We start from the raw sequence: 25,817 nt of genomic DNA on the forward strand, positions 1-25,817 counted from the left end.
CTCTATGGGTCTTGGTTTTCTGTCTGTGCATTGGAGATAAATGAATATTTTGTCGCACTCTTGTGAAAATTTAAACATATAAAAATAATTTGGTACAAGGTCTTCACTTCAGCATTTGTGATATTTGTTTTGGGCCCAAAAATCAGAACTCTGTAGTTTTCTCGAAATGAGTTTAGTACTACAGTTCAGTTTGTTTTTAATGTGCTTAACACTTTTTTGTAAAATAGAAAATAGTTTCCTTCAAATCCTACAAAGTGACCTGCCATACACTTGTCTAAGGTGAAGTAATAATCTAATACCAACATGCATTTTGGAGAAATCTGAGATAGTAAAACCATCTATGTTCGCAAGTGTTCACCATTCACTCTCCCTCCTTATCAGCCTAATCTAAAATACAATTCTTTCAGAATCAAATAGCATCTCTTAAAACAAAACAGAAACAAATAGCATCTCTAATTACATATTCGTGTTTCAAAGTTTATCACCAGAGACCTGTTTTTCCATGATTCTTTTTAAAAGTAGGTTCCATGACCAGTATGGAGTCCAACACAGGGCTTGAACTCTCGACCCTGAGATCAAGACCTGACCTGAGATCAGAGTCAGATGCTTAACTGACTGAGCCCCCAGGCACCCCTCCATGATTCTAGATTTTGTAGTGCTGTATAGGAGAAGGAATCTGAATGTTTTGACCTTCTAGAGGTATTAATTTGTATCCAACAATCAAAGGGAAAAACTTGCTTTAAAAAAAAATCCAAATAACTAAATTTAGAATTAAATGAACTGGCTGATTTGAAATATCTGTTATATAAACTAAAATGTTTATATATAAGTGTGTTCACAATAGTTTTACCTCATTAGAAATCAGCATTCCACATTTTCTAGGGTTTAACTTTTGAAAACGTACTTCATATTTTTCTTCTGCCTCTTTAATAGAGAAATTAAGTTATTTAACTTACTTAAGGTACTATATAAGGTCTGTAAAGACAAGTAATTAATAACAATTTCAGGAAATATACCTTTATAATCTATCTGTGTAACATCAAAAAAGGATGACAAACCTACAGAACAATTTATAAAAGCTCAAGTAGGTTATTTCAGTTTCAGTTCCTTTCCCTAAAAGAAAATGAGGATAGAAATTTTCTGACACCACAGAAAATTCTACAAAGGAGGGTCAAGTTGGCTGACTTATCACCCTCTGAAGGAACCTATCCTGACCACTCTATTTTTTCCAACTGCAATCCCTCCCAATCCCTCCTGCTCAATGGCCCACCCCCATGGCTTTTAACATTTTCTAAACTTAGTTATACTGTTTATTTTTTATCCTGACTCCAACCACACACTAAAAGGTGGCTCCAAAAGGACGGGGATTTTTGTTTTGCACTCTGATGTAGCCTGAATGCCCACAATAGTGTCTAACAAATAGTAGGAGCTCAAGAAATAATTACTAAATGACTGAATGAGGATACACAACAGATAAGAAAAACAAGCATATTCGTGTGCCACTTAAAAAAGATTAATTCTCCAGATCAGATTGAGAACATTCCTGAATAATGATTAAACATCCCACCACTTCAGATTACTCAGCTCACATTTCCCTTCAAGACCCTACCTGCCTGAGTGCGTTCCTATGGCCACCACTGTGCCACTTGGATGAAAATCTGCACAGTGTCCTGGTTCCTAGAAGAGAGACAGACAGCTGTTGGGGAGTACATGAGAAAGTCTCCCTAGATCTATGGGAATAGTGGCAAAAACATCTGAAAATAATTGGTTTTATATAAACATGGAATTCTGATCAATTTTATTGTAGCCAATGAAAAATACCACATGGATATGAGAGGAAAAAGAATTCCAGAGCAGGAAGGGGTATGTTGGCAAAGTGAGGGAAAAGGACGGCCAACTTGTGGCTAGGCAGTGGGAGGGTAAGGATAATCACAACAAACATGTATACAGTTCTTTAGTCTGCAAAGAACGTATATACACCTTTGGGTAGAAAAGGTGGATGTCTGGGTTGGGTAGGGAGAAAATATAGTAAGAGATCAAATCCAAAAGAAGACAGGAGAATCCGTTAGTGAACAGCAACACCGCCAGAGGCACAAACATTTCTGTTACAATTTAATGCTCCATAAATATGTCAAATCTTCTTTATTTTTTTCTATTGAAACTGACAGAAAAACTGAGCTTTTGCCCTAATTTGCTTCTTGAGAGTGGGATCATGTTACAATTTGTGACTAAACATTCTTCCCTACCTCATCCCCTTTACTGAACTGTATAAATACACTTGGTTTTAACCAATGCTGTTCTTTCTCCTTTGCTGCTCCCAACTGCCAGTTTAGGGAGTTTCTGTGGGGAGATTATAATCACATTTTGCTTTACTCACATCTACAAGCCTGGTCCATTCTAGCCTGTGATCCACTGAGTTCCACATGCACACCTGTCTGTCCTGAGCACATGTCAAGAGCAAATCTTTGAAGGGATGTGTGGCAAGACCCCAAAGCTCATCTGTATGACCCTGAAAATGAAATATATCCATTGTTATAAGAAACAGAGGGTATCATCAAAAATATAGAGTTAATGGTTAAAATCACACATCTTACCTGTACTTCTATTTGGAAGCCATCATTAAATGTTCCCCGTAAAATGAAGTTTCGTGATGTGCCTACTAAAAACTGATCTGTCTTTCCTTCTGCTACAGCTCTGATTGTCCCATACTGATCAGGAACCTAAAAAATAAATTTATAAAGTCACCATACACATAACAACATGTATTAATTACTACCTGAAGACTGCATTTTTAGCTGTAAGCAATTATGGGGTAATAAATGACAGAATTTCAAATCTAAAAGTCACATGGTAATATTATACTAATAAGTTTATTTGTTCAGACAATTACATTGTATAACACAAGTTATAATGCATTATATCAACATTCTGTGCTTTAGTCAATTTAAAATTTGTTTTATATGTCTTCAAGAGCTAAGCATTAGAAGTAGGGGAAAAAGGAAAAAGTTCTATTAGACCACATGAAAAATGTGGTCTGGTTTTGTTACTCACCAGTTATTTTAGGTACATCATTTTGTGTAAGACAATTTTATCTATAATATGGGGAAATAATATATACCCTACCTATTCCTGATTATTATAAGGATGAAAATGTAAGAGTAACACATGTGAAATTTGTTAACTAAAAAGCAACATATTGCAAAGTGTTATAACTGTTCTTCATAGGACTCCTTGGGAGATCAAGCTCACTTAATGCACTGCATGGTATACTCGAAGTGAATGGTGTATTAATAAGATAATAAACCCAAGCAATAGCCCTGAAAGAATGCAACTCTTTAGAGAGGAGGACCCAAAGGGACTCCTAAAAGCACAAATAATTGAATTCTGACAGTAATCCAAACTAATGTTAGAAATGGCAAAAGGAGGAATAAATCAGAAGGTGTAGCTTTTTATAGGATATGAATTATCTGTGGAAAAAAAAAAGTAGTAAAGGAAGTGGCATTTCCACTATAAACTTAATTGTGATAAAGTGACTCTTCTGACTTCCTTGTCTTTTTGGAAATAAAACCCAAGAGCAGTACTATTGGGATCCTTCTTTTTAGAAAAAATGTTATCCAGAAAACATACTATGTGTTGAAAACACAGAGAATAAATTCAAAATTTAAGTCACAAAAAAAAATAGAAGCAATACTAAACTCTCTGAAATTTGCCCTTGCTTTGAGAATCACTGACTTACAGAATACTATACTTAACCATTTCACGTCTGGAGACAATTCAATTGGCAAACTTTCCCTGAGCACATAAAACTTGTCATATTGTGGATACACTTGGTGCATAACATAGAGCAGACACATACATAGATAATTAGTGATTATTATTAAGTCCTCGGTTTAAAACATTATTTTTAATTTTAAAATCAAACTGGCTATTTTTTACACCTTAGAGTTGGATACTGTATCTGGTGAATTTTTGTTGAATTTTAAGTATGCAAGATTATATTTTTGGATCACTAAAAAGTAATCTCAGAAATAAAAACTTAGTCTCCCCAGTATACATATATATTTTTACTTTTTCAAATTTTGTCAAATGAATGGTCCTTTTTTCGAAATGATAAAAACATGCACCACTTTCCCAGGAAAGTGTGTTAACTTCATGTGAAATGAAAGGTAAGCATTTAGAGGACTTAAGATTTTAAAATCTTCATGTTGTTTCATTCTTACCTCTATTTCTCTTTCAGGATTCAAATCATGATCCCACAGAATTATTTTTCTGTCTTTCCCTCCTCCAGTTAGTAACATTCCATTTCTCATCTGACAAAGTGTGAACACACTGCCATCATGAGCTTTGATTTGTTTGCTGATCTGATAAACACCTAATAAGATGAAAGAAAAATAAAAACACTAGTGATATTTTCCATCAGACTTTAGTGTCTTTTTGGAAGAAAACTTTATAGAGTCAATAATCAAAAGTTCCTCCTTCTGCATTCAAGTCAATATTTAGTTACTCTGAAAACATTTCAAAATATTTCTTACAAAAAGAGGGATCCCTGGGTGGCGCAGCGGTTTGGCGCCTGCCTTTGGCCCAGGGCGCGATCCTGGAGACCCGGGATCGAATCCCACGTCGGGCTCCCGGTGCATGGAGCCTGCTTCTCCTTCTGCCTATGTCTCTGCCTCTCTCTCTCTCTCTCTCTCTCTCTGTGTGACTATCATAAATAAATAAAAATTAAAAAAAAATATTTCTTACAAAAAGAGAAGCTGAAGTAGTGATAATTCCACAGACAACAGAGGATATGAGCTTCAGAACTTACTATTTCTTATAATCATCCTATATGGTAGGTAGGGTAGGTATTACTCTTCTGATTGATTTAAAAGATTTTACTTATTTATTCATGAGACACAGAAAGAGAGAGGCAGAGACCTAGGCAGAGGGAGAAGCAGGCTCCATGCAGGGAGCCTGATGTGGAACTTGATCCTGGAACTCCAGGATCATGTCCTGACCTGAAGGCAGACGCTCAACTGCTGAGCCACCCAGGTGTCCCTACTCTTCTGATTTTAGAGGTGAGGACACAGAGGTATTTAAGTGGCTTAGCCAATACCACATAGTTAGTGACAAAGCTGTGATGAGGATTCACATCTTCACTCAATGTTCCTTTAAACTTCCCCCAAAGTCTTCATTTCCTGCTGAGGTAACAGCTATGATATTTAATATTTATTTATTTATTTATTTTTGATATTTAATATTTAATATCCATTGCTGACACGGAGGTCTTCTGCTCTGCCAACAATTGCCCCCTTTACTTGCGAAGAAATGGAGGAGGACTAGGAAAGGTATTGAGGTGGAAGTAGGCACTGGTAGCCTGAAGCAGTGGTTTTTGATCAACTAGAGAAGTATTTTAAAAACTGGTCTGGCTGTACCAATGCGATGGTTGAATGATAGCCCAGCTTTCTTATATGCCCATAGCACTTTATAAGTATCCAGGAGGGACAAGACAGGTCCATAAAAAAATATTTTCAATAAAGTCCACGTGAAGATTAAAAAAATTAAAAACCAACAAAAATTATTTATATACATACAATTGGCCCTTGAATAACAGAAGGGTTAGGTGTGCCAACCCCTTGTGTAGTCAAAAATCTGTATATAGCTTTTGACTCCCCAAACTTAACTACTAACAGCCTACTGTTGACAGGAAGCCTTACTGATAATATCAATAGTTGATTAACACATATTTTGTATGTTGTATTATATACTTACTGTATCCTTCCAATAAAGCTAGAAAAAATATTAAGAAAAATTTAAGAGGGGCACCCTGGGTAGCTCAGTTGGTTAAGCTTCTGCCTTCAGCTTGGGTCATGATCTTAGAGTCCTTGGGATCGAGCCCAACATTGGGCTCCCTGTTCAGTGGGGAGTTCGCTTCTCCCTCTAACCCCTCCCCCTGCCCTTTTGCTCTCTCTCAAATAAATAAAATCTTTAAAAAAGAATGCATTTACAGTATTGTAAAAAATGTGTATATGAGTTGATCCATGCAATTCAAACCCACCTTGTTCAAGGGTCAACTATGTATGTGTGTATATTTTATATAATCAGACCCTCTTTTTTATTTTTTAAGTAGGCTCCATGCCCAATGTAGGGCTCAGACTCACAATCCCAAGATCAAGAGTGACATGCTCCACTGACAGCACCAGCCAGGCACCTGTCAGATCCTCTTTCTTCAGGGCGAGGATAAGATTTAAGTACTCAAACTATAACCACTTCATTTCCTGAGAACTTTTTCTCTGGTATTTATGATACTGTAACTCAAAGAACTTCTTTATCTGGCTAGGGAGCCTGACATAGCAAGAGTAAAAGCTCTTTGGAAGATACCTGGTAGAATTAATTAGGTTAAAAATGGGAAGGTACTGCTTTGTTTCAATATGGCCAAAGTCAATGAATAGATCTTAAATCACTTGCAAAAGTGAAAAAAAATTACAAGCTTAAAAATTATTCACTGGGAGAAATGGGTGAAGATGGTTAAAAGGCAGACTTCTACTTAGAAGATAAGTAAGATAAATAAGTTCTTGGTATTTATTTTAAATTTTTAAGATTTTATTTATTTCAGAGTACCAAAGAAGAAGGGAAGGTGAGAGCGAGAAGCAGACTCCCCTGAGCAGGGTATCCGACACGGGGTCAATCCTGGGACTCTAGGATCATGACCTTAGCATAAGGCAGATGCTTAATTGAGCCACCCAGGTGCCCCCATTAAGTTCTTGGAATTTACACATAACATGGTGATTACAGTTAACAATACTGTATTATACATCTGAAAGTTAAGCTAGGAGTAGACCTTAAAATTTCTCCTCAAAAGAGAAAAATCTGTAACTGTGAGGTGATGGATATAAACAAAACGTACTGTGGTAGTCTTTTTGCAATATAAACATATATCAAACCAAATCAAATCATTATGCTATATACTTTAAATGTATACCAAGTTATATGCCAATTATATCTCAATAAAACTGAAAAAATTCATTTTCTAGACTGTCCATCAGCTGGATGGATAAACAAAATATGGTATGTTCATAATATGTAATAATATTATTCAGCCATAAAAAGGAATAAGGTACTGATACATTCCTGAAAACATTAAGGTTCCAATAAAAGAAGCCAGTCACAAAGTACCATATATTGTATAATTCAATTTATGTGAAATGTCCAAAACCATAGAGACCCAAAGTAGACAACTAGTTACTAGAGGCCAACGGGAGGGAGAAATGGGAAATGACTGCATTATAATGGGCCCAACGTTTGTTTTTGGGGTGATGAAATGTTTGGAAATTAGATAGTGGTGATGGGTGTAAAACTTCGTGAATGTACTAAAAATCACTTAATTGTACATTTTGAAAGGGTAAATTATATGGTATGTGAACTACATCTCAATAAAGCTGTTACTGAGACTGTTCACTTTTAGCTGCCACTTTATTTAAAAATTAAATAGTCCTAAAATTTGTAGGACTTTGGTATTCTTGAAAAAAGAATGCAACAGCTAACTCTAAAAATTACTCAGTGTGAGGGAGCTAGTGATACAGGTATTTAATAAGTGGGTATATTTGGCAGGGAGATAGGAAAGGGCTTGCCTGATTTGGAGTAGAGCTTGCTCGAATCAGCAGAGCTGGGAGCAGAACTCCAACAAACCTGTTATTCATATCAACTGCTCAGCTTACGTCAACTTTCATCACCTAAAAATACTTTGAACACCACTACAATTGTGTCTGGTAAGATAGCCAGACAATGATCTATCATGGCTCAGATGTGACCAAGAGAGAAAGACATGGGAAAGATGTAATTTTTTTTTTTTTTAAAGTAGGTTCCATACCCAGCATGGAGCCCAGTATAGGGCTTGAACTCATGATCCTGAAGATCAAGACATAAACTGAGATCAAGAGTTGGACGCTTAACTGACTGAGCACCCAGTCACCCTGAAGCGTGACATTTTAAAGAGTACTGTTGGCTTTGTTTGGGCATTTAAAAAAAAGGGGGGGGGGCTTGCTTTCTTATGAATAGTCAAATTAACAAGTAGTATGAAAGTATTATGGTACCATGCAAGAAATTACAAAAAGCAGAGATGTGGATTTCATGGATCTCCATCAAAATGTAGAACAATGCAATACAGTTTTTCTATTTTAAATTCAGTCTTCAGGGGATCCCTGGGTGGCGCAGCCGTTTGGCGCCTGCCTTTGGCCCAGGGCGCGATCCTGGAGACCCGGGATCGAATCCCATATCAGGCTCCCGGTGCATGGAGCCTGCTTCTCCCTCTGCCTGTGTCTCTGCCTCTCTCTCTCTGTGTGACTATCATAAGTAAATAAATAAAAAAAAATAAATAAATAAAAATAAAAATAAATTCAGTCTTCATACTTCCATGTGACAAAAAACTCATTAAACACTTCAGATCTTCCTAGAATGATGGAATGTTAGAAAACAGAAAATAAACTTGAGGAACAACTACTTCATTAAGAATAAAAATACAAAAGAGAGAGAGAGAGAATAAAAATACCTAGGTAGTATCAGCTCCATGAGATTTCCACTCTCCACCTCCTCCCCCTTAAGAGCTATTTCCTGAGGAAGACCTAATATTAATTGAGATAAAATTTCTGTGCTTCAAATTTAAACACATTACCAAAGTTCCCTTTAGATAGTATTTACCAATAAAACAGATTATCGATCGAAAAATTCTTTTCATGGGCCTGTATTTTTGATCTTCCAATTTAGGCCAAAAATACCTACCAAGAAAAGTAATTATCCTTTAATTTGAAAACCTATTATACCTCCAGGTGTAATTACAGCCAAGTCTATCCAAGGTTAATCGCAAAACCCTTTTCATTTTTAACAGAAAGTTTCCTTAAAAAGCAGTTTACCTTGACTGCCAAATAAGGATAGTTTGGAGGGTTTTCTGTGCCTGTTTATGGAATTGAGTGTCAGAGAGATTTTGAAATTTATGTTATACTATTAGCAACTGGTCAAATGTGCCTATGTTGATTGGAGAGCAGGTAAAATGGTGTTTCTTAGTTTCTTTCTTTTTTTTTTAAGATTTTATTTATTTATGAGAGAGAAAGAGAGAGAGAGAGAGGCAGAGACACAGAGGAAGAAGCAGGCTCCATGCAGGGAGCCCAACATGGGACTCGATTCCAGGTCTCCAGGATCACGCTCTGGGCCGAAGGCGGCGCTAAACCGCTGAGCCACCCAGGCTGCCCTGTTTCTTAGTTTCTTAAAGGAATTGGAAAATATTTAAGAATAATGGAAATATAATGATCTTGTAACATTCCCCCCTCCCCCCACTGAAAACTTAAGAATTATTTCATGAAAGAAAATTTTGAACTTTCTCATGTATGTAGGAAATAGCAAATATCTTGTACTCACACGAGAAACAGAAAATACTGAAACAATCTAAGTGTTGTCTGGCAGATGAACTGATAAAATGTGGTATATGCACACATACACAATGGAATAAAAAAAGAGGAAATCCTTCCATTTGTAACAACATGGATGAACCTTGAGGTATTATGCTAAGTGAAATAAGTCAGACACAGGAAGGCAAATGCTGTGTGATCTCACAAGTAAAATTTTTTAAAAATGAACTAATAGAAACAATAGACTGGTGATTGTCAGAAGTGGTGGTGGCGGAAACAGGTGACAATGATTAAAAGGTACAAACATCCAGTTATAAGATAAATAAGTTCTGTGGATATAATGTACAGCATGGTGACTACAATTAACAATACTATATATTGTACATCTGAAAGATCCTGAGTGTAAATCTTAAGGATCCGTGGTAATCATTTTGCATATATACAAATATCAAATCATGATATTGTATATTTTTTATGTTGTACACTTTATGCAATGTTATATGTCAATTATAGCTCAATAAAACTAGAAAAAAACAGAAAATACTAATTACTTTGAAGATTCATGTTAATTAAGTTAAGGAAAAATATTTTGGATGCAAGAAGAAAAAATACAAGAGAGCTTATGAAGCATAAAATATAGCTCTGGTCTCTTTTCATATCTACCAGATTACTTCTGCCATACAAAAATATCCCTTTATTAGATGTTATCATTTATCACGGTATATTCAGATCTTGCTTGCAAAGAATGCCAGCCACGGATGCAGAAATATCATACTAGGGAATATGCAAAATGGATCAATCTACTGACATTTTGGCAAGAATTTAAAAATGGAGGGGCAGGGATCCCTGGGTGGCACAGAGGTCTGGTGCCTGCCTTTGGCCCAGGGCGCGATCCTGGAGACCCGGGATCGAATCCCACGTTGGGCTCCCGGTACATGGAGCCTGCTTCTCCCTCTGCCTGTGTCTCTGCCTCTCTCTCTCTCTCTGTGTGACTATCATAAATTAAAAAAAAAAAAAAAAAAAATGGAGGGGCAGCCCAGGTGGCTCAGCGGTTTAGTGGCGCCTTCAGCCCAGGGCGTGATCCTGGAGACCCGGGATCGACTCCCACGTCAGGCTCCCTGCATGGAGCCTGCTTCTCCCTTTGCCTGTGTCTCTGCCTCTCTCTGTCTCTCATGAATAGATAAAATCTTAAAAAAAAAAATTAAAAATGGAAACTTTGAGTTTTTTAAGCTTCTACATTTATTTCACTGCACTCATCAAACCCTTCCTAGCCATACTTACAGCACTAAAACCCTCAAATGAAAAGGAAGAAACAAAATTCTCAGTGAGCTTGCCCATAACAGGATCAATTATATGGCACAGTACAACACAGTCCACTTCCGGTTGCACTGCAGTTTATGAAAATTAGATTTCTTATTTCCTGTATGTTCATATGCAGATTTTCTTTGCACAAAGGCTAAGCCCCAAGTTTTTCAGACAAAAACCAAAATAAAAACCTCTCCCTGGTTTGCCACCTCAGCACACATTAAGGCTAATGAAGGGTACATTTATACCCAAATTCTGCTTAGTGTTGGAGGATGACATGTCAACAATTTTGATAGACAATGCTGTTCCCTTGCATTTCTAATACCGAACAAACGAGCCCAGGAAAAAGAAAACAGAGATGAATGGGAAAGGATTTTTGGGGGGGAAGGGGGGGATTTTTAAGAACCCTCAATCCACTGCCATTCCTTCTCATGACTTTGAACCCAAAACTGGACAAAAGAAGCTAAAGAATGCATGGCCAGAGACTGAGATCAGGATCACTGGTAATACAATTTAAGGGTTAATTTCTATTCAACTTACCCACCAAAGAAATTCAGCTGAATGGATAGGGGAACACACTACTACAGCATCTCAAAAAGTATATAGTATAAAAATCTGCACAATTGTAAGAAATCTACGACACTTTCCATGAAAACAGTGCTTTCATCAGTACCACTTAAATTTTATTCATACACTAACACCCAAAGATGATTAAAGTCATTTCTTTTACGATTAACAAATAATTCTCAAGCAGCTAGTACCAAATGCCAGACATTGTGTTCGTCCTAGGAAAGTCTATTAGGAAAGACAGACGTAAACTAGGGTTTTTGTTCTGAGCAGAGAAATAAGGATTCTTTTACTCCTAAGTTATTTGTGGTGATTTCCACGGTCTGATGCAGATTCCAGAGAGACAAAGGGAAGCTGTTTGTGTGTTTAGGGTGAGGTGGATGAGTAAGAGAAACAGTGTGTACTGCTCTGTCATTCCCTAGGGGAAATGTCTCAGAAAGCCCAGGTTGCTTTCCTGTCAACCTCCACCTCTTTTCTTGTGTATTCTCAGAGTCTGATTGGTCTAGCTAGTTTTCTTTCTGCTGCTACCACTTGTTGCTGCTAATAAAGAATCTCCCTGTTCCCAGCCTACTGATTTTAGAAGAAGATCTCTAATTTTCTCTCATAACCTTCTACTTTGAAGGAAGCATGGTACTCTGGACATTTTTTTTCAGCTTTACTTAAGCAGTAAAAAAAAAAAAAAATGAGGTTTTAAAAGGCTATTTTCAGTGCTGTTCCTCTAATTTTCTCATCTACCATAGAAAAGGGCAAAATATATTTGTGCGTTTGGGTATAAATGGGACTTAGGAATATATCTGTATTGGGGCACCTGGGTGGCTCACTTAAGCGTCTGCCTTTGGCTCAGGTCATGATGGTGGGGAGCAATGCCACATGCTCTGCTCAGTAGGGAGCCTGCTTCTCTCTCTCCTTCTGCTGTTCCCCCCACCCCCACTTGTGCTCTCTCATGCCTGCTCTCTAAATAAATAAATCCTTAAAAATAAAAAAGAATAGATCTGTATTTCTGAGGACAATCAATTCAAGATAAAGCTAAAGAAATGCCAAGGCCCACTATGGGGGGGTGGGAAGAGGGGCTGTAGTAAGAAAAAGTAAGAAAAAAAACCCATAAAGCCACTATGGGTTTATTCCTTTTCCCTCCTCTCTCATTTTATGGCCTCTTTCTCACATGGCCATGCATAGTGCCCTCAAAGAAACCACCAGACCCAAGGGAGATTGAACCCTCTAGTCTGTTGGTAAGTTGTGAAAAGGAGAAGAGAAAGGTAGGAAATGTGCCACAAATAGAGTAATCAGGAATCATTCTTTATTACTATACCATAAATAACTGCTAATCATCAGCTTTCAAGATCTTTAATCTCAAAAACAGGCTTTTGAGAGTTTGAAAAGATAGTTTTAATCAACAACTGTTTAGAAAATAATACCTCTAAATTTATAGGATTTTGGTTTTTTATTTACAATTCATTTATTATAATATGTTCAATATCCATAGATAAGACAAAGATTTCAACTGGATCCCAATTCCAACAAGTAGAACTCTGAAGTAACAGTCTGATTATGTAATGTTTTACTACATTACGATTCTTTTTTAATTCATTAAAAATAAAAACTTTAATACAAGTCTTTTTTTTTTTTAGAATTTATTTATTCATGAGAGTCACACAGAGAGAGGCAGAGACAGAGGGAGAAGCAGGCTCCGTGCAGGGAGCCCAGTGAGGGACTTGATCCATAGACCCAGGATCACCCCCTAAGCCAAAGGCAGACGCTCAACTGCTGAGCCACCCAGAGTTGTCTTTACTGAGAACAGTGTCATCCTGACCCTCCCCCACCCCTCATCTATCCACATAAGACATCATAGCTTCTAGAGCTCCAGTCTCAGAATTAAGATGGAGGCTCTTGCTCTTTTTCAAAGATAATTCTTCCTCATGCCCAATCCAGGCATTCTCATCTAAGATTTTTAGTCTCCTCTTTACTGGCAACTCCCAATTTACTTTCAGGTTCTAGGCAACCTTAAAAAGACTACTGACTGACTCTAGTAACTCTCTACTTCCCATTCCATTTTCTTCTTAGATTCTCATTTGAGACCGGCTCCTCTATACTTAGCTGTTTTGGGGCTTTAATGTTCTGTTGATATTGAAAACTACTAATGGTCATTTCTTGGTTTTTATTCTTAACTTCTCTACAGCACTGATAATCCTAGAAACTTTCTCCACCCTTCTTCAAAGGCACTAAATAAAGAGTTCTATCTCAATTTTTTTTTTTTTAATTTCACTTCTACAATCCTTGCAGGGTCTTTTTTGGTTATCTAACTGGGAGGATAAAGGACCCCTGGCCTCATAACTCTTCCTCTATGGTGAGCTCACCTCACCTAAAATTTATAGTTTTTCCTTCTTTTCTTTTTTTGGTTACTTATTTATTTGACAGAGAAAGTGCGAGAGAACACAAACAGGGTGAGTGGAGGGGCAGAGTGTGAGAGATAAGCAGGCTCCCCACTAAGCAGGGAACCCGACATGGGGCTGGATCCTAGGACCCTGGGATCATGACCTGAGCTGAAGGCAGACACTTAACTGATTGAGCCACTCAGGAACCCCGAGCTCAACTAGTTTTAAGGCTTCTTGTGTATAACTCAAAAAAGCTGTATCTTAAGCCCTATTTAAATTATCAATTTTTTAGTATGTATTTAAATTGATAGGAGAAATTACAAAACATTACTATTTTTTAAAATCAAATTTCCTTCAAGTTGGCTATCTATTGTCTCTGTTAACACTCTTACATGATAAACTAATTCACCTTATCCTGGATGCCTCACATTCATATTCATCCTTCCACCTCTGCTTGAACTGTTTCCCTAAACTGGGATCAAGGTTCCATATCTTTTGTAGTCTTGTACATTCATTATAGTGTAGCTTAAATAAACGGTTTCTTTTGGGAAGGCTTTATAAAACACTAATGATCAGGATAATTTCTCTCTCTCTTTTTTTAAAGATTTTATGTTCATGAGACACACACAAAGAGAGGGGCAGAGATATAGGCAGAGGGAGAAGCAGGCTCCATGCAGGGAGCCCGACGCGGTACTTGATCTCGGGACCCCAGGATCATGCCCTAGTCCAAAGGCAGACGTTCAACTGCTGAGCCACCCAGGCGTCCCAGGATGATTTCTCTCTTAATCTTTATATTGTTTAAATTAACATGTATCTATATCATCTCTAATTATGTTGTATTAGCCTCCTAGAAGGAAAGGTTGAATAGAGTCAAATATAGGCTATATATGCTCAGCTAATAACTGTGTATAGAATTTAATTTTAAAAAACAGATTCCATCATGAAAAATCTTAAAAACAAAATGCATTTGGAGTACTTTCTCCTGGTCTGGGTAAGAGCCAGCCTGCAATAGCCAGCCATGTGCTTTAAAAGTGAGGACTTAAAAAATAAATAAATAAATAAATAAATAAATAAATAAATAAATAAATAAATAAATAAATAAATAAATAAATAAATAAATAAATAAATGTATGTGAGGACTTTAATGTGAGAATACTGTACCTTTAGGCCCTTTCCCAGGGGTGGGTTCTACAGTAGTTTTGCTCCATATAAGTATGACTCCACCTGAGTCGCCAGTAAGAACATCTCCATTCCCCAAGAATGCTAAACATTGCACAAATTTTGGTTTTTCATATTTCTGCAATGAGACAATGAGAATTTTCAGTTTTTTTCTTTGTCATGATGGTTTTGTTTACTCAACAATTAAAAAAAATCAAAAGTTTTATAATGAAGTTATAACATTCTGATTCTTACCCCAAAAATTCCCTGTTTTCTTGTTAGTGAATTACCACTCCAGGTCCAGAAAAAGATATGAGATTTACCACATGTTATTATGGTGTTTGCATCTGTTGGATGGAACTCCACAGCCAAAACAACTTCATTTGTTGTCTGTGGATAGACAAATAAAGCTTTAGATGACTGTATATCCTATCTCCATCAAGCACCAGTAGCTGACAATCAAAGACTGGGAAACATTTTGAGAAAATGCTTTTACTTCCAAGATCAATTTTCCTAAGAAATTTTAATAGATTTTTAGAATAATGATTTAAATTTGATGTCTTCATACTACTGTATCATCTTTTTTGCTATTTATATATAATAATTGGACTAGGAGAACATATGAATTAGTTTTATATTCTTTTAATTTCTTACACATTCAGGGAAAAGTACATTAAACCTAGCAAATACAAGAGCCATGTACATTCTATCATAAAGACGGACTGTCATTTTGATTAAAAAAATTCTTAACTTTTTTTTAATATTACTATTGACCAAGAAAATATTACTAATTTAGAGATTTGTCATCAGGCTGAGGGCTTAAAGAATAGATATAGAATGGTCACTACTGATTCCTATAGAAATGAAAAAACAAAAAACTACAAATTCTTATCTTATGCTTTTTCCTCAAAAAAATCTAGAAAGGGAAGAAGTTTAAAAGAATTGGAGAGGGATCCCTGGGTGGCGCAGCGGTTTAGCGCCTGCCTTTGGCCCAGGGCGCGATCCTGGAGACCCAGGATCGAATCCCACGTCGGGCTCCCGGTGCATGGAGCCTGCTTCTCCCTCTGCCTGTGTCTCTGCCTCTCTCTCTCTCTCTCTGTGACTATCATAAATAAATAAAAATTAAAAAAAAAAATAAAAAAAATAAAAGAATTGGAGAAAGAAAACAGGCATGAGAATCATAAAGGCATTACCAATACAGTTTTTCACTGAAATTACTGAATTGAGGATATTTTTAAAACAGCATATTTCTATATATTCAGTAAATCACAACTGAATTATCAAATGTTTTATGGCAAAATCACCTATTCAAACTTAACAGTGAGGTAAAATATACACTCTTATACGGCTGCTTATTGTTAGCTGATGTGAGTATTCCCATTTTTTTAGAAAGATTTATTTTGGAGAAAGAGCATGAGCACATGCATGAGTGGGGGAAGAGGAGGAGGGGTAGAAGGACAGAATCTTCAAGCAGATTTCAACATGGGGCTCCATCCCATGACCCAAGAGATCACGACCTGAGCCGAAACCAAGAATCAGAGACACTTAACAGACTGAGCCCCCCAGGTGCCCCATTTAATGTCCATTTGTTAACTTAGGTAAGACCTTCAGGTCTATGAGAACACTCCTTTGCAAATCAACATGATAAAGATAATAATCTCATGGACAAAGTGAGTTAAACATAATACATTTTACATTTTTTTAAAGTAGGTTTCATGCTGGGTGGGGCTCAAACTCACAACCCTGAGATCGAGACCTGAGCTGAGATCAAGAGTCAGATGCTTAATTGACGGAGCCACCCAGGACCCTACATTTTTTGTTCTTCTACCAATAAAATGACACTTGATCTAAATTTAAAATTTTTCCTATGGCTCCAATATTTCTGCAAATTTTACTTTTTTACTACTAACATTTGGGTTTGAGGGTCTTACATAGGCATATATATAAAACCCAAATCATCTTTTTTAAAGATTTATTTATTTATTTATTTATTTATTTATTTATGATAGACACACGAGAGAGAGAGAGAGAGAGAGAGAGAGAGAGAGGCAGAGACACAGGCAGAGGGAGAAACAGGCTCCATGCCGGGAGCCCGACACAGGACTCAATTCCGGGACTCCAGGATCGCGCCCTGGGCCAAAGGCAGGTGCCAAACCGCTGAGCCACCCAAGGATCCCCAAGACCCAAATAATCTAATCTGAATGCTTTTCCCATTAACCAGAATTCAGATTATAAAATGAGGCAAAAGAGCAGTAACTTTTCTTGCTATATAATTCTCCATGATTATATATACACCTAGTAGGTCAAAGTAAATTCTAAAGATAATGTTAATAACAAAACAAAAAATACTTATCTTTCAGAGATGACTTTTTTTTTTTCCAAAGTAATCTCTATGCCCAATGTGGGGCTTGAACTCACAACCCCAAGGTCAAGAGTCACAGTCTCCCAACTGACCCAGTCAGGTACCTCGATATTGCCTTTTAAAAACTGCAATGCTGAACAGTCCTTAGTTTTCACTTAGACAAGTCAAAACTACTTCACAGTTGAATCTTATGCCCAATGAATTAATCGAGGGTTATAAAACCAACTACAAATATTTCCAGTATACAAACCCATAAAGCTAGTGGTAAGATTCAATATATAACTTGAAGTAATCTATGAAATTAAATCACTTGGGGTAGTGACAATCTTACAGGAGATTTTACTTTAATTTTTATTGGTGTATATTATGTATACAGAAAAGTACTCAAATCCTAAGTACATAGCTTGATAAATTTTCACAAACTAAACACTTCTGTACAGCACTTCATATGGGTGCATATATTGTAATTTGTCCATTCTCATTACTGTATTGTATTCCTTTGTATGTAAAGACCACAGTATTGATTTATCCATTCTCCTACTGACTGGCATTGGGGTAACTTCCCTTTTTTGGCTATTTTTCGATTACTTGTCTTTTGGTCAACACATGGAAATACTTCTGTTGGGTTTATATCTAAGAGTGGAACAGGATGGTAGAGGTATGCACATGTTTATGATAATTCAACTTTAGAAGGTAATGCCAAACAGTTTTCCAAAAATGGCTGTGCCAATTTCTATGTTCAACATATAGCAATGTATGAGAGTTTTAGTTACTTCACATTCTCATCAACATTGTTTTGTCTACTCCTATCCTTTCATATTTCCACATATACTCAGCTTATAAACTTCCATGAAAATCATGCTGAGATTCTATGTTGCCAGTACAGAACAATATGCAGAGAAGTAAATTTTTTTAAATTTTATTATTTATTCATGAGAGACACAGAGATGCCAGACACACAGGCCGAGGGAGAAGCAGGCTCCCTGCAAGTAGCCTGATGTAGGACTTGATCCTGGATGCTGGGATCCCACCCTAAGCCAAAGGCAGACGCTCAACTGCTGAGCCACCCAGGCATCCTGAGAAGTACTATCTTCATAATACTGTTTCCTATCCATGATTATTATATATTCTTCCATTTACATAGGTCTTCTTTAATTTCTGTCAGTAAGGTTTTAAAGTTGCCTTATTGAATTTTAAACATTTAAATCAACTAGGTATGTATCAACTCCTCAAATTTCTGGGACTTAGGCAAAAATAGAGCTCACCTACAGTGGAGAATAAGATCAACAATACACGAGGAAAGGAGGAGAGACAAGAGAATCAGTGACCCAGTTCCTGAACCAAGTCATTCCTGAGACAAAATTCCTCTTTAACCCTTACTAACGGTGTTCTTTTTCTCCTTAACCATGAATCAAAAAATTCTCTTTAAGTTATCTTTAAGTTGTTTTCCAGTCACTTGCCCTGGAAAGAGCTCTAATACAGACATCTGGGATACAGAGCTTAGGGAACTTTGGTATGAGAAGTGAGGGGGAAATTTCTAGCTTGTGCAAGAATGTGGAGTTTAGTGAGAGGTGAAACTGACTGGGGGCTAAGGAAGATGACTAGTATAGATTGGAACATGTTGATTTTGACTTGCAGGATAGGACATCAAATAAAGATGCCTAGCAGGCAACAAGAAATATAGGTTTAAGTGTGCAAAAGAGATGTGGGCTAGAATTAATTGATACGGGACACAGAGATAGTAACTAAGGCCACAAAGGCATATATGAGATACTAGTGGAAGACATGGGACATAACTCTGAAGAATACCAACACTGAAGGTCCTGAAAAGGAGATCAAAGAGTGGCCAGGAGGAAGAAAACCACAAGACTTCCTCTGGTAGCCTTTACTACAAAGGATCAAAATTTACCCATTTCATTTCAGTATAATGTCCCAATGTTCCAATGCTGAATTACTCTGAATGACAGCTGAAAGACAATCTATATCCTCATTTGTTTTTCATGGTTTGAAGTTTCCTGGCATGTCATATTCTTTTCCAGTACAATCAATCTACACTCTTTCTTTCAAAAGATTAACTTACACTAATTAAAAGAATGACTCTTCTTGACCAAGCTGAAAGCTTGAATTCAAGCTTATACCAAACAAAACTGCTAAGAGAGAGTAGTACACAACTAAAGAGGAATGTGATGTTATTTAAGAGTACAGCAAATATGTCATAGGCTTTTTATAGTCATCTTGTCACTCTGAATCCCTCTGAAAGCCAGTAGGAGGGAGGCCATTTCCACCCATATGAATACAGTTGCAATGTTAACCTTATATTCTTCTTTTACAATTTACAGCCTGATGCACACCAAGGGATCAACCCTATAACAATTATAAATGCTGTAGCATTTTATGTAGTAATCCCATAAATGTAATTAAGACCAATAAAACTTACTGTTACATATGCACATAGGATTTCTGGTATGTCATTTATATTTCTAAGATGAATTTTTCTGTTAGATTTTAAAGATTAAATGAAGTAACAAATTTTGTTAAAGAAGCCAGGTCGATAGCCCTCTACTTTGGCATTTCAGTAGCACAACATGCCTGAAATATCACCATAATTTGGTTGAAGATGCTTGACTATTTTATCTTAAGATACTTTAAAAACTGACTTCAGAATCTATAGATACTATCACAGAAACTACAGATTATAAATAGGTATTATTTAAAAATACCATTAGAATGATGGCAAATCAATAAATCTAATGAATATGGCCAGTTGCTATGCTCTTGTAACTTAAGGATATGCAATATTTTTCTAAGGCTCTACAAAACAATATATTCTAAAAATAATAATTAAAATTTCTTTTGGTTTACCTTTATTTCCGCTCCTTTTGATTTTTTCTGCCAATCCCATACAGTAAGCATGTGCTCATTGGAGTCATCGATAACACATAAATGAACACCTGAATCCTAAAGAAAAGCCGATTAAAGGCATTTAAAAATTTTCAGACAAGGCTGACTTTCTAAGAAGAAATACCATATTACTAAAACTGCCAACATTAAGATAATCCCAAATCCTTTAAACTCGCAACTCCTTGAAAGAAAAGGATTATACCATTTCCTGACATTTTCTTCAGAAATATAATGAGGATTCTTGAAAAAATATTTTCTATTTTTAATTTTTCCCCCTAGGTTAATTTCCACCTGCCATCTAGTTACTTCTGTTATTCAGAGATAGCAATTTAGCTTTCCATGATATACCTTACATTAACATAAGATAAATAAAACAAATCCTCTTCTACTTTATAAAAATATTTTTTAAACTCTTGAGAGAGAGAGAGAACATAGGGGGCAGGGGCAGAGGGAGATGGGAGAAAATCTCACGAAGATTCCCCACTCGGGTGGGAGCATGACGCAGAGCTTGTCTCATGATCCTAAGATCATGCATGACTTGAGCTGAATCAAGAGTCAGACACTTAACTAAGCCACCCAGGTGCCTCTCTTTTCTATTTTTCTGAAACCATTTTCATTCACATAATTTAAGTCTCTTAGCTTAAGGGGAAAAAAAAGGTGGATGATATTTAAAAATTACTTGTTTTTTAGTAACACTTGCAGTATATGCCTAATGATGTATATGGGAGAAAGACTGTGGTAAAGAGTAAGAGGTATTAAGGGAGAGGAGAGCTTACTCTCTTCTATCTTTTAGCCTATATTGGAACAATTACCTAAACTAGGAAAAGTTAGAGTATGAGGCAATACAAGAGAGTCTTTATTTTTTTAAAGATTTATTTGTTTGTTTGTTTGTTTGTTTATTTATTCATTCATTCATATGGGGGGGTGGGGACAAAGACACAGGCAGAGGGAGAAACAGGCTCCATGCTGGGAGCCCGACGTACGACCTGATCCCGGGACCCCAGGATCCCGCCCTGGGCCAAAGGCAGGTGCCAAACCGGTGAGCCACCCAGGGATCCCCAATACAAGAGAGTCTTAATGGTACCAATAAGATGACAAAAGTCCCTGCTACAGAAATTTAGGGGTAAAAAAAGGTAGTGAAAGTCCTTCTGTCTGCTTATCTCCTTATATAAACACCTTTGTCACAATTCTTGTCTCACTGGACCTCTGGACATTCAGTACCATCAAGCTAGCAAAGTTCCTATGTCCACCCAAATTTATCTTTCTGTTCTAAAAATGTCCCTTCCACTTCCATGTCCCACAAAATGCCCATAATCCATAATAAACCTGCTGACAGCTAGGAAATGAAGAAGTAATATGAATACATATAAAGTGTGAATGAGGCCAAATAAAATCTGGAGGGATATCTGTATCTGAAATTTAAAATCATGGAACCTAAAATGTAGATCTCCCAGATAGTCTATAATAATACAATTCAAGAATAAATACAATGTTTCAATGGGTAATATCCTTGTTTTATTTTCCCCTCAGAATCAAGTCTCAAGGTTTAAAACTAGATTGTTAGGTACTCAATTTTAAGCTCACGTGGTCATCAATTCAGAACCAAGATAATTCAAGATTTTAGTGAGTACAAAGGCCTGATTATTTCATTTGTTCCAACATGACATCAAGAAAAGCTAATAATTGTGCAGAATCGGCCAACTTTCCTGTCTGTGAATTTCCTAAATAAAATAGATTTATATGATTCAAGCTGAAGCAAAAGCACATTCTACTGCTTATTTCAATTATATGCTATGTATATATTCCTCTAGACATCTCCTGCTACTACACAGGAATCCTATTTCAGAACAGAAGTATAATTAGGCATAACAACTTGTAACCCAAATAAACCAAAGTACTTTAGTACCTAGGTTAAAATGCTGGTCATTGCTAAGCATTAGCGAACAATTCAGAGTTAGCACTTTCTATAAATGTGCGCGCGCACACACACACAACTGAGTTTTCTGCTTCTTTGTGCAGCCTGCTTACTTCTTGAAAAACTGTTACTTACTGCTTTTGAAAAATCCAGGCATCCTACTCCACGCTCAAAGGTCCCAAGTCCAATAATTTGCAGTGTGGATAAACTAACTGAATCCCACACTCTGACATGGGGTTGCAGAGGCTGCAAAAACAAAGGGAAAAACACAAGATGCAAGACTAACTGGTATTCAGGGGAGTACAAATAAATACTACTACCACACAGAACTGTCTGCTATCTTTAAAGAACAGTAGGAATGGATAAATATCTAATATAAAATAGCTACTACATTAGACATGATCCCAAAGAATCTTGAACAGGTATTTTCTTCTCATCGTATGAAAGTAAGAAAATAACAGTGATAATAGTAGTAGCAGCAAATGATGTAGTATTTACTATGTCATATACTCTTTTTTTATAAAAGATTTTTTTATTTATTAATTTGAGAGAGACAGAGAGAATGAGTGGCAAGAGCATAAGCAGGAGGAAGGGTTAGAGGGAGAGGGGGGGAAGCAGATTCCCCACTGAGCAGAGAGCCGGATGCAGGGCTGCTCCATCCCAGGACCCTGGTATCATGACCTGAGCCAAAGACAGACACTTAGCTGACTGAGCCACCCAGGTACCCCTGACATATACTCTAAGTACATATATTAATTCATTTAATCCTCATAATCCCATGAACTTATGTACTACTATAATCACCATTTAACAGATGAGGAAACTGAGATACAAAGAGTTAAGTAATTTGCCCAAAGTTACACAGTTACTAAAAGGCAGAGTTAGAATTCTGACCCAGGCAAATTTGCTCTGGATACTCTGCTTTTAACATTACTTTCATTCCCAGGAAAGTAATAGTTTTTTTCTAAACAGTGTCCAACAAATTGCTAAACAAACAGCTCTAAATAGAATTGGAACTGGTAGGGGTGGGTCTTAGAAGTCATTTAATATGACCATCCCAACTCCTTTTTCTAAATAAAATGAAGCCAGAGAACGTCATGGGTATAGTCAGACATGTTAATAAGTCATCAAAAATACAGTTGATCCTTATAAGTAAGGGACTTATTATGTAAACCAATTTAATAATATTGAATAGGAACTGAAAATTTTTAAAGTGTTACCAGTTCTAGGCATCTATAAAATCAAGAAGTCCATCAATGTAGTGAAACTTCTGGCAAACACTGATAAGTTATGCTATGTTAAAAAAATAACAAGCTTATGAGTCCTCCTAATTTTCCAAGTAAGTAGTTTCCTTAGGGTGAATACTTATTTTTTGAGAAAAACATTTAAGTAGTATGATTCTCAAAATTTTGTTTTCTGGAATGTTCTTATATTCTAGTATTTCCCCCCCCACTTATACTAGAAATCCCTTAGTTGCCATTTAAGAGAATGAAATAAGCAAGCTGTGGTTAAAATTATGATTAATTCCATTCTAATGGCAATGTCACTGGTACAGCACATAAAACACTATGCCACTCACCCTTCCATCTTTATCCACTCCAGCTATCTGTCCAGTTGCGATCCTAATTTTGTCAGGATGTATAGCAAGGCTAAAAAGCAGTATTAAGAACAATTTTAAAAATGGAAAACATGTGAAACAGCTGAAATATGCCTTGGTATCAACATCTGTCAAACATTTTTCAGTTTTTAATCATTAAAAAATTCTCATTGTGACCTGTTTTATTTTCTTTAGCAAATCAAGTATCAACCATCTAGAGGATTTCTTTTCTAACTTTTTGGCCATACTTTTTCTTTTTTTGCCAAACTAAATAGACAAATTAACAGAACACTAAATTCACAATTGTGACAGAATAAGTTAAACTGTCTTAATCTGTTCAAGTTCCTTTCTAGTCCTGCACATGCACAGAGACAGATGGTTTTTATCATAATGAAGAAGCAGTTGTGCACGGTGCAAATGTTATCTATTACATAGTCAGCATTTTCCCTGTTTGCTATCTAATCCTTATACATATTATTGACTTAACAGCTCTATCATTTCTTCTCTTCTCCAAAGGAGCACAGTGAACATATTCACACATAGTACCTCCAACCTTTTAATTAGTTCTTAATGCTAAACTCTTCTAAGTCAAACTTGGTGCAAGAAACTCTTAAATACAAACTGAAAATATTGCAGCATATATGCCCACAGGATAAACATATGAGTGACTAGCAAAATATTTAAAAAGATGTCTTCCTATCCATATCTAGGCTCTACATCTTGCAGCCAAGGGGTAAGCTCATCAAGAATGTAAATTTTTTGTAGTAGGTGTTGCTCATTACTTTCCAGAAGAGTACCAATTTAAATTGTCCTAAGAAATAAAAATGCTTTAAAAGTTCCAACTTCCCCATATTAAAATGCCTCTTTTTCAAATATACTCTACAGAATGCCTATAGTATCTTTAAGATCTCAGTTCCCCACAAGAAACCATTTCTAAAAAAAAAAAAACCCAAATTAAAAAGAAATGCAAAAATGACAAAGAAAATAGAGAAGTGTTCAATGATACCAACCATTTCACACAGTCTGTGTGACCCAGGTAGTGTCGCTGAGTTCTCTCCTCATAATTAAACAGTACTACTACTGATGCTATGAAATACACTATTTCTCCGGTCGGAAGAAGGTAAACATTAGCACGACAGTCCTTTCCTCGATAACCATATCTTAATCACAAGAGTCAAGGATTTTAATAAACACAATTTTTAAGGTGTAAACTAACAAGTTTTTCATGGATACCTAAGGGAATCAGGAAGGTATAAAGAAAACAGGACTGTCAGAACTAGGAAACTCAAGTCCTGCCACTATTCAGGGTGCAATCCTGAGTTTTTAATTTGTATAAATCTTAGTTTCCTCATTCCCCAGACAAATACCTATTGAGTTCTTAACACGTGGCAGATATAAAGCTCAACATACAGTTCTGAACAAAACAGAGACTGGGTCCCTGGGGCTATGCCCTGGCAAAGATGACAAAAACAAACACCAACTATATCATTAGAAATTATGGAAAGAAATATAACAGTATCCTAGGAGAAAGCATAGAAGGAACACCTAATTTAAAGAGAAAGTGAAGAGAGGGATCAAAAGAAGGGATGAGAAAATGACATTTATGCCTGACCTAAATAATGAGTATGACAGTCAGGTACAGTTTGGTAGGCAGAGTGTTTATTAAAAAGTACAGAATTACAGGACTGGTGAGTTTTCCCAAGCTAATATCTGCAGAAATGAGGGAATGAATGAAAGAGCAAAGAGGGTATAGGAGAATGGAGGCAGAAAGCAGAATTCAAACTACTAACTCCATTCTGCTTCATGGAGTTTCTCAAAGGTTCTAAGAGAAAAATTTCTCAGTGAAATTATGAAAGCTCTTTTATATAGTCATTTTTTATAAAGTCTGGCTGAGAAATTAATTCTGGAATTAGAATCAATCTTATTAATTTGAGCTCTTAATAACATAATTTACATTATTTCACAGGTTACAAAATGCTTAACTGATGTTTCCTTATTTAATTCTTAAAACAGCTAAGTAGGAGTTATTAACCTCTTTTTATAAGGGAATTAAGGTTCAACTAGGGGTGGCAGAGCTGAGACTCAAACACTAGTCTTCCAATTCCAATCCAATGTCTTCTCTACCACACTGAAGTTGCTGCCAAAACATTCATATAATCCTGTTTGCCCTATCCTAAAGATATTAATTTAGGTGGTTTTATATTGCTAATAGCAAAATATATATATAATATGTGAAGGATGAAAAGTAACATCTCTTTAC

General features: G+C 36.3%; 1 protein-coding gene across 5 annotated transcripts in view; it reads right to left on the reverse strand.

Moving 5' to 3' along the window:
* EML4 (EMAP like 4) overlaps positions 1-25,817 on the reverse strand; it is a 160,598-nt gene that overhangs the window by 30,861 nt on the left and 103,920 nt on the right. For all 5 annotated transcript variants that reach the window (XM_072770390.1, XM_072770389.1, XM_072770388.1 and 2 more), the window contains 10 exons: positions 24,568-24,717; positions 23,540-23,609; positions 22,096-22,206; positions 20,007-20,102; positions 15,038-15,172; positions 14,786-14,921; positions 4,221-4,372; positions 2,595-2,720; positions 2,378-2,509; positions 1,610-1,677 (listed from right to left, as the gene is read on the reverse strand). In XM_072770390.1, the coding sequence (XP_072626491.1) occupies positions 1,610-1,677; positions 2,378-2,509; positions 2,595-2,720; positions 4,221-4,372; positions 14,786-14,921; positions 15,038-15,172; positions 20,007-20,102; positions 22,096-22,206; positions 23,540-23,609; positions 24,568-24,717 (1,176 nt within the window). The remainder of the gene's footprint in view (positions 1-1,609; positions 1,678-2,377; positions 2,510-2,594; positions 2,721-4,220; positions 4,373-14,785; positions 14,922-15,037; positions 15,173-20,006; positions 20,103-22,095; positions 22,207-23,539; positions 23,610-24,567; positions 24,718-25,817) is intronic.

The sequence above is a fragment of the Canis lupus genome, chromosome 12, assembly GCF_048164855.1.
Source record: "Canis lupus baileyi chromosome 12, mCanLup2.hap1, whole genome shotgun sequence".
In the NCBI taxonomy this organism is placed as follows: Eukaryota; Metazoa; Chordata; class Mammalia; order Carnivora; family Canidae; genus Canis; species Canis lupus.